General features: G+C 35.4%; 1 protein-coding gene and 2 non-coding genes across 4 annotated transcripts; 2 read left to right on the forward strand and 1 right to left on the reverse strand.

Moving 5' to 3' along the window:
- The first annotated feature begins 416 nt into the window (after window positions 1–416).
- On the forward strand, window positions 417–523 carry LOC133813728 (small nucleolar RNA R71). Its single transcript, XR_009884730.1, has one exon. It is a non-coding gene; the product is annotated as a small nucleolar RNA R71 (small nucleolar RNA).
- Window positions 524–7,141: 6,618 nt separating this feature from the next.
- LOC133804324 (UBP1-associated protein 2A-like) lies at window positions 7,142–13,958 on the reverse strand. 2 transcript variants are annotated; one of them, XM_062242495.1, is made up of 2 exons: window positions 12,439–13,958; window positions 7,142–7,874 (listed from the first exon to the last, which is right to left on the reverse strand). In XM_062242495.1, the coding sequence occupies exons 1-2, from the start codon at window positions 13,761–13,763 to the stop codon at window positions 7,817–7,819; spliced, it is 1,383 nt and encodes a 460-aa protein (XP_062098479.1). In that variant the 5' UTR covers window positions 13,764–13,958; the 3' UTR covers window positions 7,142–7,816. The 2 variants fall into 2 exon arrangements, with proteins under 2 accessions (XP_062098479.1, XP_062098483.1); XM_062242499.1 differs by lacking the exon at window positions 7,142–7,874 and adding an exon at window positions 9,664–11,306 and having other exon boundaries at window positions 12,439–13,939.
- TRNAV-CAC (transfer RNA valine (anticodon CAC)) lies at window positions 13,906–13,979 on the forward strand. The gene has a single exon. It is a non-coding gene; the product is annotated as a tRNA-Val (tRNA).
- The last annotated feature ends 407 nt before the right edge of the window (window positions 13,980–14,386 follow it).

Genomic DNA, 14,386 nt, shown 5'->3' on the forward strand with positions numbered 1-14,386 from the left:
GAAGGCCAGGATGGTAGTATGTGGGAAAGTTGTTGTTGGGCTTAAAGTTGTAGTTCGGATTGACATATTGGCATTGTTCATCCACCAACCCATTCGAACTAGAAGCTTGTACCACATTTACTGTTTCTTGACTTGCCGCTACTTTATTTTCAGTGAGACCCTTAATCTGATTAGTCAAAGCAGATATCTGCGCCACCAGTGACGTTATTTGATCTACTTCAAAATACTCAGCTGCCTTCTTAACCATCGATCTCTCACTCTGCCATTGACAACTATTCATGGCCATATCCTCAAATAAGATTAATGCTTACGCCGGTGTATTTAATAAAATGGTTCCGCCAGATGCGGCATCAATATGTGATCTTGTTGGACCATTGAGCCCATTGTAGAATAGTTGAACCTGAAACCAATCCTCTATGCCATGTTGAGGACATTTTCTGAGCGTCTCCTTAAATCTATCCCATGCCTCATACAATTTCTCAAACTCCATCTGTCTAAATTGAGTAATCTCAGCCCTTAGTTGTGATGTTTTAGATGGCGGAAAAAATTTGGTGAGGAATTTCTGTGCCATATCCTCCCAAGTAGTCACAATTCCTGGAGGGATAGATTGAAACCAAGCTCGATCTCTATCTCTCAACGAAAATGAAAATAGCTTCAATCGTATAGTATCTGTTGTGACCCCATTGATCTTGATCGTGTCACAAATCTCCAAGAAAGTTGCCAAGTTAATATTGGGGACTTCATCAGCTAGGCCTGAATATTGATTTTGCTGCACCATGTTAACCAAGGCTGGTTTAAGCTCGAAATTGTTGACATTCACTTGTTGCCTTTGAATGCTCGAACAATTGTCATTCACAACCGGCCTAAATAGTCTCTTAAGGTTTGGTTTGCTGGTGCATTCACGGGAGCATTATTGTTGTTGGCTGGTACATTGTTGTTATTAACTTGGTCTGCCATTTTTCGTGATCTAGCTTGTTTCTCTCTCCTAATAAAAGATATAGTTCTTTCAATTTCAGAATCTAATGGTAGGAGATTTGAGAGACGAGCTTTTGGCATACACCTTCAACCACAAAAAATTTAGAAAGCAAAGTTAGTAAACAAATTAATAAATGAAAAAAATACTTAGACTAAAATTTGATATTTTCTTTGCTATAGTAATTTAGTTTTAATTTCTTTTTTAATCCCTGACAACGGCGCCAAAAACTTGTTGCAAAAAATAATGAATATGATTGCAAGTGCACAAATCGAACAAGTAGTAAAGTAGTCTAAAGACAAATATCGTCCCACAAGTATTAAAATCAATTAAATAAATATAGCAAATACTAAATCCTAACTTTATCTAAGCAATCAATTTCAAAAGATATCAAGAAGTAACATAATAAATAACTATGAATTTTAAAGAACAAATAACTATGAATCCAATATGTTAAAAAACCTAGAGCATTATTTTATCTCTATACCCTCTCATGAGTGTCACATAAAGAATGTGCAAGTGATACCTAGCCTATATCTCTATTCGATCATTTATCCTTACCTTCATTATGTTCTACTCTAGAAATAATCATAAATATTCCACCTCACAATTTCACAACCTAGAATTATCTCGGTTACCTAGACTTATGCTTATCTCTCAATCTCACATATCCTAAGTTATTCTACCCGCTGCCAGATTGTTTGAATGTTCCCCTCTCGAGTAATAATTTTCACACTCTAAATGCAACCCTAATTATAATTCAATTACTGTAAAGAACAATATGAAAATCAAAATTAAGCAACAATGATTCAAAGTAGAACACAAGAACAATATTGGACTAAAATAGACTTTGCATTAAATCATAGAAATAAAATCATGTCAAGAGATCCATCTACACCCTAACAAAATAAGAAAATTAGACACACATGATGTGGTTTATAATCTGAAATATATTGTAATTATCTGAAAAGAACAAAGAAATAAAAAGGCAAAACAAAGAACGCTAAAGAACTCTGTTGATATTGCTTGATTCACTTTTTAGATCCTTCTCCAATGAGTCCCTCCCTTCTAAATGTGTTTCTTTTTCTTTATATATGTGTTGTGGTCATGCCCTAGTCTCCAAAAATCTCCTTAGTCGTCCTACTTTTTAATTCAAGTGAAAAACGTGTGGAAAAGCACGTTTTTCTATTTTTGTCCCACAACTAGCGACGTGTCGCCATATGCCAGGTGATGCATCTCCTTATGTCAGGCGACATGTCGCCTGGACTTTTCTAGGTTTTAATTTTTCACGAATTTCAGCGACTTCTTGCCTCTCGGAAGCGACATATCGCATCATTATCTTACTTGAACACCCAAAATAACATTCAAAACACCTAAAAACTCAATTCCTGGATACTTAAATGAAACTCATCAAATCTACACAAAAATTAAGAAAAAATAAACCATTCTAAGGATAAAAATAAATATTTGAGTGCATAAAAAATGCACTCATCAAGAAACCTCTTCGTTTCTATTATTCCTTTCATGTCATTACTCAAAATCAATATATCATCTACATATAGACACACAATTATGACAAAGTCACCACAAGTCTTATAGTATAAGCACTTGTCCGCATTGTTGTGTCTAAATCCATTAGAAACAATGACTTTATCAAACTTCTCATGCCATTGTTTTGGAGCTTGTTTCAAACCATATAATGATTTGACAAGTCTACACACTTTATGTTCATTTCCTTGAAGAACAAAACCTTCATGGTGTTCCATATAGACATCCTCCTCGGGATCCCCATTTAGGAATGTTGTTTTGACATCCATTTGGTGAACATAAAGGTTATATATAGATGATAAGGCAAACAACAATCTTATATAAGTAGTTCTTGCTACCGGTGCATATGTGTCAAAGTAATCTCTCTTTCTTTGTTTGAATCTTTTGGCTACTAGCCTAGCCTTAAAGATTTGTATGGTGCCATCAGTATGATATTTCTTTCTAAATATCAATTCGCACCCAATTGGCTTAGACCATTTTGGAAGGTCAACCAATTTCCAAGTGTGTTTTGACATAATTGAATCAATTTCATCATTAATTGCCTCCTTCCAAAAAGCGGAGTCTCTTGAGGACATTGCTTATTTGAAGGTTTTGGGATCATCTTCTATTTGAAGTACTATTGGATGTTTCCAAGTAACTTCCTCATTATCACCTTCAACAAGGTAAAGTGTCTCTATTGGTGAACACTTCTCGCTTGATCCCAAATCTTTGAGTCTTTGGCTCCTTCTAGGCAATTGAGGTTGCTCACCAACTATTCTAGGAGTCTCCTCTTGAAGCTCTCTAGTTTGAGTTGGTTCTAACTTGTTGTCATCGCATGACATGTTCTCAAAGAACTCAACCTATCTAGATTCAATTATTACATTAGACTCTAAGTTTAATAATCTATAAGCTTTGTTGTTTTGGGCATAACCCACAAATGCACATCTTATAGCCCTTGGAACCAACTTGGTCCTTTTAGGATCGGTGCTCTTGCAATAAGCAAGACACACCCACACTTTAATATAACCAATGTTTGATTTCTTTCCTTTCCATAAATCATATGGAGATATATTATTTTTCTTCATGGGAATACGATTCAAAATATGACAAGCGGATAGCAAGGCTTCACCCGACAAACTAAAATTTAATTTAGAGTGTAATAGCATAGCATTAATCATCTCAATAAATGTTCTATTTTTTCTTTCCGCTATATCATTTTGTTGTGGAGTATAAGGGGATGTACATTCATGAATTATTCCATGTTCTTCACAAAACAAGTTAGATTCATTTGAAAAATATTCACCACCCCTATCACTTCTAAGCACTTTAATTTTCCTTTCAAGTTGATTTTCAACTTCCGCTTTATAAACCTTAAATACATCAAATGCTTCATCTTTATTTTTAAGCAAATATGCATATGTGAACCTAGAGCAATCATCAATGAATGAATAAAATATATATTTCTCCTCTAGTCAACATTCCATTAAGTTCACATAAATCACTATGTATCAAATCTAACAACTTAGAGTTCCTTTCAACACTAGGAAAATGTTTATTTACCACTTTAGATTTAACACATAATTCACATTTGTCATGCTCAACATTATCACAATCAATTAATCCTTATTTGATAGCCATTTTAATTGTGTTAAATCCTATATGTGCAAGTCTAATATGCCACAAAGTAATAGAATTTGAGTCAAGCATATAACAAGAAGAAGAAGAAGAAGAAACTTTATTTTTCACATTGTCAATAGATGTACAAAGTTTGAACATTCCATCACAAGCATATCTCTTTCCCACAAAAACATTGTCTTTAGATAAAACGAGCTTGTCGAAATCTATCACAACCTTGATTTCCGATTTAGTAAGAAAATTGCCACTCACAAGGTTTTTGGTACATGCAAGACATTGGTGAGTGGAAACTTCTCGCCGGATGTGAAGAACAAATCAATAGTTCCCTTTTCTTCAACCTTGAACTTTTCTCATTGCCCATTTGTTTCTCATGCCCTTCCTTTGAAGATTCAAAGGTCTTGAAAAGAGTTTTATCATAGGTAACATGAATGGTGGCACAAGTATCATACCACCACCCACTCACATTTCCATGAATGGCATTAACTTTGCTTAGTGTTGCCACTAGCTCCTCTTGGGTTGAATTGACTCTTGCCTCATTGTTTTGGCTCCTCTTGAACCTACAATCTCTAGCAAAGTGGTCATTCTTGTCACACACAAAGCAAGGTCCCTTAGAAATTTTGAATTGTCCTTCATTCTTCTTGGGCCCTAAGGTTTTTTGACTTTTGCCCTTGTTCTTACCAAATCCCTTGCCCTTGTTAGAAAGGTTAGCCACCACATTGGCCTTAGAAGTCTCTCCATTGGACTTCTCTTCATTCATATCTCTAGAGAGAGATTCCTCCTCAATTCTCAAGTATTTGAGAATTTCCTCCAAATAAATCTCTTCATTTCTGTGGAGAATTTTCTTTCTATAGCCTCTCCAAGAAGGAGGTAACTTGGCTATAATGGCACCAATAAGGAATTGTTCCGACAATACAATCTTAAGTGTAGACAATTTATTCACAATAATTTGCAACTCATAAATTTGAGGGAGAAGGGGTTTATCATCATGAAATTTAAATTCCATATATTGAGTAATAAGGAATTTCTTAGTACATTCTTCTTCCGCTTTGTACTTCTTTTCCAAGGCGTCCCAAATCTCCTTGACAGTCTTGGTGTTAGTGTAGATATCATAGAGTCTATCCGAGAGGGCATTGAGGATGTGACCCCTACATATCAATTCATCTTCTTCGTGCTTCTTTCTTTTTTTGACAACTTCTTGACTATCATCTTCCTTAGGCTCTTCCAAGGTTTTTAGGTCTTTATCCAAGACATAGAAAACTTTCAAAGTGGTGAGCAAGAATCTATTATTGTCTTGCCAACGAACAAAGTTAGTCCCATCAAACCTATCTAATCTAACAAAGTCTTGAGTCATGAATTTCAATGCCGAAAGAGAGTTAGTTTCTTCCATGATATGCTATCTCGGATTATAGAGTATTAGAATGTTGGGGCAGAGTGAGATAACACCACCTCAAAAAATAGAATCTACACAAAAAATGGATTGACAAAGACTAAATAAAGATTGAGAAATAACTTGCAAACCCAAGTAGATCAGTGGTCTTCTTCAACTTTGATGAAGCTTCAAAACCCTAGGCAAAACCACCACTTTGAGCAAAGCAAAAAACACAAAACCAAGGCTTATATACACGTTGCAAAACGTTGTCCTAATACTCTATTTCCTAGCCACTATGGATGCTTGAGGCCTTCTCTAAGAGGAAATGAGGATTGAGATTTGACAAGTCTTAAACTCTCAAAGTCATCACTTTCTTTTAGAGTTCTTGGAGAAAACTAGAGATTCTTGGAGTTAGAGAGAGAGAGAGAGGTTGGAGAGAGTGATCAAGTCTTCCAAAACACGTTTTTGACCCTTATATAGAGTAGGCACCGTCATTAGGTCTAACCAATAGGATAAGACTTGTAAAACACGTCATTAAGAGCATTTCACGTAACTTTTACGTGCTGAAGTAGGTGATGCGTCGCCGGCAAGCAGGCAATGCATCGCCTGTTAGGGTTTCTTGAAACCCTAAGCATCAGACGATGCTACGCCACTTGGGTGGCGTCGTATCGCCACCCTCTCTGTATTTTGGACACTTCCAAAGGTCCTAAAAGTGCTTTAAATGCTATCAAACTTTTTGGGAACCCTTAGATACTTTCATGCATCACTTTGGACCCAAAATTGCATTTTAAAATTGCCTACAATTGAAGCTCAAATTTCACATCTTCACTATGTGAAATTTACTAAGTGTTTATATCTTGCTTATATTTTAACACTTATTTTTTGTATTTAACCAATCATAACATTTGAACAATAAGAAAAATCAAAATTTTACAAAAAAAAGTGTCTAATTTAAACTCAACTATATGATAAATGTAAACTATTTACAGAAATTCCTCACCTCACCCTTTTGTAATTGCGAAGGACCCAAACATCTAAACACATGTTGTTCCAAATAATTCAACTTCGTCTCGAGCAACAGGTCACTAAAATCACCATAGGAAGAATTCAACAACTTCAATTTTCCAATTCGGTAAATAATATCAAATATTCATTACATATTTAATATCTCTTGCTTCATAAACATATAACGAGTGTTACCTATCATCACGGCCAGAGACAAATAGATAACTAAATAAAGGCACAATGTTTTGGTCCATCAAAGGAATCAAAACTATAAAAGGACCAAGGTTTCGCATGGTCCTTCTAGTGTTTGCATGAGAACTAACTTTCCTACTTACACTCCTTGCAACGCTAGACCCAATATGAAGTGTACCCTTACCCTCTCACGCATTTAAAATAATCAAATATGACCAACTTAAATTTTAATAAACAAAAAGTTTGTAAGTGTACTGATAGATATATTTGGTTAGGGGTGTCACACACCTTAACCATACTATCGCCAATAATTTAATAACCACATCTATGGCCTCTGCTTTCCCCTTCATGAATAAGCACACCCTCCCCCAACTACATACATGACGATAAACAGATGTCAAGTTACAACTACACATGAATAACAATATAGTATTCAACAATTTTCATTATGAATTATTAAGATATATTCAAAGCAACTGCAACTATGATAGTATCTTTAACCAAACCTTCTCCTAAAAATCTACATTCTCCAAAGTTTCACCAAATTGAGTTTTACTCCCCAACAGACGCTTCTGACTCTTACGAATACTGCAAGAATGGTTGAATGGGTTTCCAGAGTTTCTTAAAATATTATTTGCAGTCGACAACTTCATCTCCTGCTCACCCCAAACACTGTTCATATCGATACTACAGCAAACTCCTGAATCGTTATCACACTTACTAGGATGTTCTCCTGTATATCCCTCTACCACAAAATCTGCTTGACTCGTACTTACCTGTTCCGCCTTATATACTTGTCCCAAAACATCTCGTGATGTGATATTCACATTTTCCCATTCATATCCACATGTTGTTGTATGTATATGTCCCCCTTTATCTCCCAGTACAAAATCCTCAGGTACACTCGTCTTTTCAATCCCCGCCTCCTTCTCCAAACAAGTGGGAAGAGATTCAGATACAATACCCCACATAATCAAGGGCTCTCAACATTATTCCCATTAGTTCCTTAGTGGATGCTCTTCGCTCCTCGTCACTTCGATTAATGGCTTCCACAACCATGTTCAACTTTATATCTTGCGACCTCACTCTCTCCTGCATTTTCTAGAAGTCCTGTTTTAATTTTCTAGCAGTCCTCCACCAAGCAGTTTAATACGTCTGAATCCATCATCATAACTACAGCCAAATACATATAATATCATATGAAACAAAAATACAAAAATGAACAGCAACTTAATTGCCGGTAATATAATGTATAAAATTTACGAAATTGTAATCAGTTACATCACCATGTATAAAAACATATTTAAAAAATCAGAACAAATCACACTTCACACTTATAAGAAAAAATAATAGTAGACGCCAAAAAATTTGAAAACTACAACATTTCATTTTCTTCAAAACGTCATTTACAACATCAAAGTATAAAATACTGGGTTTTAATTATGAATATATTAGTGATCAAAGTTAATTTAAAAAAAATTACACAATTGTAACCAGTTACATTATCCTATATAAACATGCATTTCTACCCTTTTAAAAAAGAAAAGCAGATTTTCAAGACAGAACCAAGCTCGATGGGGCGGGATGAAGAATATGAACACCCCAATCACACTTCTTATGAATTAACTAACGTCAATCTTTTAAAACTTGAGTAGTTGGGTTTCGTCAATTTTTACCTTGTCTCACTGGAAGATACAGTAATTCCACTCCCACTAGTACACAGAGGCCTATTTGAGTAGTGTGCAGCAACAACCCACCCCTTTCCCTCCCCAAAATCTTTGACTACTTTCACTAACAACAATTTCCGAAAATGAAAAAACAAATTCATTCACTTACCACCGTGATTTCCCTCATCAAATCACCCTCATTCACACCAATTTCCCTCTCGAAAGGACACCCACTAACTCACCATTACAGTTTCCCTAGCATGGGTGAAAAAGTGGTCATCATCGTCATCAGCTCCGTATAAACAACACTCCATGGCCACTCCTTGTTCACTTGAAAGTTAGGGTTACCCAATCAACATTTGCCACTTGTTTTATTCCATTTATAGCCCCTTCTTTATTGGCCATTTTAAACATGAATTTTTAACCAAATAAAACAAAATACACGTTTATGAAAACAACAAAGTAAGAATTTCCCTACAATATAAATATTCTTGAGGTTTCAAAAAAAAAGAATGCATAGGCAAAAACAATAATAGTACAATAACTCGTACTTTTACAATAATAATAATAATAACAAGAGCATTTATTATAAAAAAAATTACAAATTATTTTTTTAAAGTTAAAAATGACACTAATTTAAGTAAATATATATGTAAGGTCTTAAAAACTAAAAATCATTAAGGCTTTAATGATTAGTTATTAGACAATTGAGAACTAAAAATGAATTAAAGATAACAATTGCTCCTCTTTCTGATTAAACTACATATTTCAACTAGAATTTTTTAAATTTATAAAATGCTACCATCGTATTTCAAATTATAGGTTACTCCACACATACTAAATCAAAAGCAACACTATTAACAGCCTAATACGATGGTTAATATTAACTTAATAGTGTTATTTCAAGAAAATTGTGTTGCTTTTAGTTAAAATATCATTTGTCATATATTTTTTTCTTTTTTCTTTTTCATTTTTCATTTGTTTGGTTTGTTTAGTTTTCTAAAACATGAGAATATCAGATGTTTTTGCAAAATGTTAGTATTTAATCAAAACAAAGATGATTTTGTCATCACCAAAAAAATATGTAACAAAGTACAAACATAAATAAGTAACAAAAACAGTTAAATACAGATGCTTAGCTATTATCATTTTCCTACATACTTGTACAGGCTTGTAATATTTAAATTATTTCTATCTTATATGGATTTTAGACGTAATGATTTGAAAACGAGAATGAGTTAAAGAAAAAAAAAACGTAATATTAAAAATATACATACATGATAAAAAAAAAAACGAAAACAAATATGTACAGATATATATAATTGCAAGATTGGAAATAATAAGCTTACAAAAGAAAGTACAACAAGATTACATTATTAACTTATGCTTGGGTTGGGCATGGCATATCATAAATACTTAACTGTACAGAGAAATGATTAAACATCATTCTGGAATTATTACAATACTTTGACCCTTATGGGCTAAAGGAGAGAGAGATGAACAAGCTAGCACAAATTCTAAATAAGCTAACTACTTATAAGTAATAATAACTTAAGTGACCATTGGTTAGAAGGAATGAAAGTGGCCATTGGTTATAAGGAATGAAAGTGGAGGAAAGTGGCCATTGGCTTAGAAGGAATGAAAGTAGAAAAATAAGAATGAGAATTGAAAGAAAAAAAAAGGTAATATTGGAATAGAATAAAAATTAAAATAAATAAAAATTTGATAAAAAAAATTATTAAATTTTTTTCAATAGTGTTTCCTCGCATTTTCAAATTGAATAACTATTCTACCAAAATGATGTTCAACACTCTAAAATATAACCATTCCACTCCATTACTTCTTTACTTGGTGCTTTACTTACTTACAAAATTGATAAATGATTGAGAAAAAAAAAAGAAAGAAAAGCCTTTGTTATGTCTGATTTCAAAGAACTCGAATAAAACTAGAATGGACTGGGAAAAAAAATTTGGCAAAACAAAACACTGAATATGAATTTCACTTAAAAGAGATTAAATATTCAATGTATCCAAAGTGAGAAAGAGACGATGCAAAGCAATAAACACAACAGAAAACCAAGACCATGCAAAGCAAAAACGACGAAATATTTCCTAAAACCAAAAAACAAAAACAAAAAAGGAAGAAATAAAGATAGGCCTTGCATGTATTTATTTATACTACTCTTTCAACGTTTTCATATACCATCCGATCAGAGAAAAAACGAGGCACAAACCAGGATCAAGAGCATTATAAGAAAGAGTTGCTCCGCTGCGCTTTTCCACAAGTGGGTGGGACGAAAATCTAGCAGAGTACCAAATCTCAGGGCACAAAGCAATTACAAATAAGTACAAGCCGTCTAAAAGAGCATAAAAGCGTTTGAAAATTATATATTAGAGTAAGAACATAAAGCGTGTTAAAGTATGTCCATACACAAATTTAAAGAAAGAAGACCCTTGAAATTATATAATTATAAAATTCTAATCCAAAAAAAGAACAAGAAACTAGCTTATTATTATTGTACTGTAAAACAAATCTTCTAACCACAAATTACAAATTACTATAATCAAAACTAAAAGGGAAAGCAAAAACAATAAAGGAACACTAAACAAAATATTAAAAAAAAAGTCAGAAATGAGAAAGAAAATGTAAGACGGGATGTGCAGCTCAGTAGAAGTGAAACTAAAAGAGAGTTTAAAATCTTACAAATAAAGTGATCAAAGATAATAAGAAAGGAAAACAAAATAGTAGACGACCGGACCCAAAATCTTTTTGAGATTGGTGAAAAGCTGAAACAGTCGGCAAATTGTGAAAGTATAAAATCAAAGGTAGACTTCAAAATCTATAATACTTTTCCACAAATTGATTGACCTATAGATTATGGATAAAGATTTCTCCCAGATAACATGGTCATCGATCCTGAAGTTCAGCAGCACTTAATCTGCAAATGTTAAGCTTGAGCATGTAAGCACAGAAAAACAAAATAAAAATACTTATTTGCCAATGGAATAGATAAATCATATTTTAAATATTAAAACCACAATATATATATATATAAAAAAAAATTACACATGGCTAAGGAAAAACCATTCAAGCGTTAAACAGTAAAATTATCATATTCTTAGAGAACGGGGTTGTATAGTTATTAAAAAAAGGGGAAGAGGATCCATATGAATATGATGCAAAGTTATCTGGAATTAAAACTTGGGAAGCAGTGACATGTGGACTTTGTGGAGTATGAAGATATGAATAATCAAAGAGTCTGCAAAAAACCAAAATTAAAAGAACAAAGTACAAAGAACAAGTAAAAACAGAAAAGGAGCAGCAACTGATAATGCAGCAGGCAAATGCTTATATAGAAGCAAAAGCCATTATGGACTGCCTGGGATTAAACAAAAAGAAAGATCATGAATCATGGTGCCCAGAAACAGTTCCTTCGAAACACCAAAAGAAAACATTTGCAAAACTTTAACACATTGATGAATGTCTGGTAGTAAAAGAGTCAAAATATAAAAATATCCACGTGCAAGTTTTAACCATACAAGATACACCAGTTTTCACTAGGAACAGGAAGAACTGCATCTAAGGAAACCGAACCGAAACAAAAACCTTTTCGGTTTGGAAAAATTATCATTTTCTTAGCAACTCATGTGCTATGAATCATACTGTATGATTCATACAGACTCCATGGAATTGAAAAATCAATCAAGAAAAGCAAAAATCATGACAAAACCCTCAAACTTCTGCTTGATCAAAATCATTACCTTTATAAATCAACAAAGATAGTGTTAAAACCAAATCGCCAGTAGCAAAACCAAAAATCTCCAACCAAAGCAAGACCAATTAGAAAAAACAATGAAAACGAACAAAAGTTGCAAATCATAGGATAAGAAAAGTTACTTTCTTTCATAAGAAAAGTTACTTTTTTCGAAAGAAATGTATAGTTTCTCAAACTTCTCACAAGAAAATCAAAACGACAACCAAAACGATAAGTTAATAAGCATAAGAAAAAGTTAACAATTTGAAACATAAACAGAGCAGAAAATAAGCAAGCCAACTGAAATATATCATACCAAGTATAAGATGGGTAGCCGGTGATAGCCCCACCGGTTCCCTGAACCCTACCGGGAGGAGGAGCCGCCTGCCCAAACTGAGACTGCGGGTAAACTTGCTGCAAAGCCTGCAGTGCCTGAGACGGAGGCACATTCGAACCAAATGAACCAAGAACAGAGCTTCCTCCAACTAAACTACCAAACCCATTAGAACCTCCACTGTACCCAGCCACACCAGAACCGGTCTGACCCACTTGACTCGTCGAAATCAAACCCTGATTCAATGCCCCAGCCATCATCGCCGGATTGACAGTCCCGGGGATCATTCCAGCGGCGGGGTTCACAAAATACCCGCCACCATATATTGGATTGAAGCCGGAATTATGACCAAACATTGCCAAATTTTGAGCTGCAGCCATTGCAAGCATCGGGTGTGGCTGCTGCTGCGGCTGGGACTGGGCCTGAGCTTGAGCCTGAACTTGAGATTGAAGTTGCGCCGATTGGTTCTTGTTTTTCCCCTCAGTAGCCTTCTGGCAATGCAACTGGTGCCCGTCATACATCTTGTACGGCTCCTGAAGCGCCTTTCTGAACCCCTCGGGAGTCTTATACACAAATAAAGCAAAACCCCTCGATTTCCCAGTCTGCGTATCGAACCCAATAGGACCTGTTTCAATGTCCCCAAATTTAGCAAAGAAAGCCCTCAGTTTCTCCGGGTCGGTTTCGGACGGCACGTTGCTGACGTATATCTTCCGGGGCGCCGCAGCCGAAATCACGTCCTGGGCCGGAGGCCCGCCAGCAATCGGTCCCACGGAAGCAAGCTGGCACGAAGCGACCCTATTCTTGATCCTCTTCTGGGGATTCTTCAGGGCCTTAACAGCGGCCCGCCGCGTCTTAAACAGAACGAAGCCGTACCCTTTAGCTTTCCCGGTGTTCTTATCCAAAACCACGTTGCACTCATCAATACTGCCGAAGGGTTCAAAAATGGCGGTTAGGGTTTCGCGGGTGGTGTCCCAACTTAGACCGTGAACGAAGATCTTTCGGTGGGAGACGTCGCGGTCTGCGATGTCTCGGACTCGGTTCAAGAGGGTTGCATCCTTGAGGGACGCGTCGCAGATGAGTTCAATCAACTGGTCTTTGGAGTAAGGTTCGAGGAGACTCGAGAGCTTCTCGGAGTCGGACTCGTCCGAGTCAACATCGTCGTCAAACTCCTCCTCTGGGGGTTGTAGCTCTTCATGTTTGATGGTGAATTCGGGTATGCCGTGGTTCTTGGTTTTGAGTTTCTTCTTGGTGCCTTTCTCTGACTCTTTAATTAGTGTCCTCTTCTTGGTTTTTCCTGTAGACGCCATTGAAGAGGGATTTGGTTTTGGTTTTGATTTTGGTCTGAAGAGCTAATAGAAGGAATTTTAGTTTTTAGGCTACTGAAAAAATAATTTAATTAAACTAAGGGATAATTAATATATAAAATACGTAATTATCAAAAGAGCATCAGTCTGGGTGGTGTAGTTGGTTATCACGCTAGTCTCACACACTAGAGGTCCCCGGTTCGAACCCGGGCTCAGACACTTTTATGTAAATTTTTTTTACTCTCTGACGTGATTGATCTCATTCCGTGTCTTTCTTTTTTACGACTATGAAATTGCCTTGGGATGTTAACAGATTTATATGATTTGCAAAATATTATTGTAAAAGTAAAAGATACAAGAGTTGAGAAATGAAATACAGTTGGAAATTAAAAGGAAATGACATATTAAAGAATGGTACAAATGGAAGAAGGAGAAGAAGAAGAAGAAGAAGGGGGTTGTTGTTGTTCTTTTTGTTGAGAAGAGTTATTGTTAAGATCCAGGCCAGGCCAATGACGGCAGAGGCAGCGTTGGTGTTGAGGGATCCGGTCGTACACGGATCGGACATGGCGGCCGCACCCACCCCAAGTGGTCTTCCCGCAACTGGAGCACTGCTCTTCGTAGCACAT

Source organism: Humulus lupulus, chromosome 1 (genome assembly GCF_963169125.1).
Source record: "Humulus lupulus chromosome 1, drHumLupu1.1, whole genome shotgun sequence".
Lineage (NCBI taxonomy): Eukaryota > Viridiplantae > Streptophyta > Magnoliopsida > Rosales > Cannabaceae > Humulus > Humulus lupulus.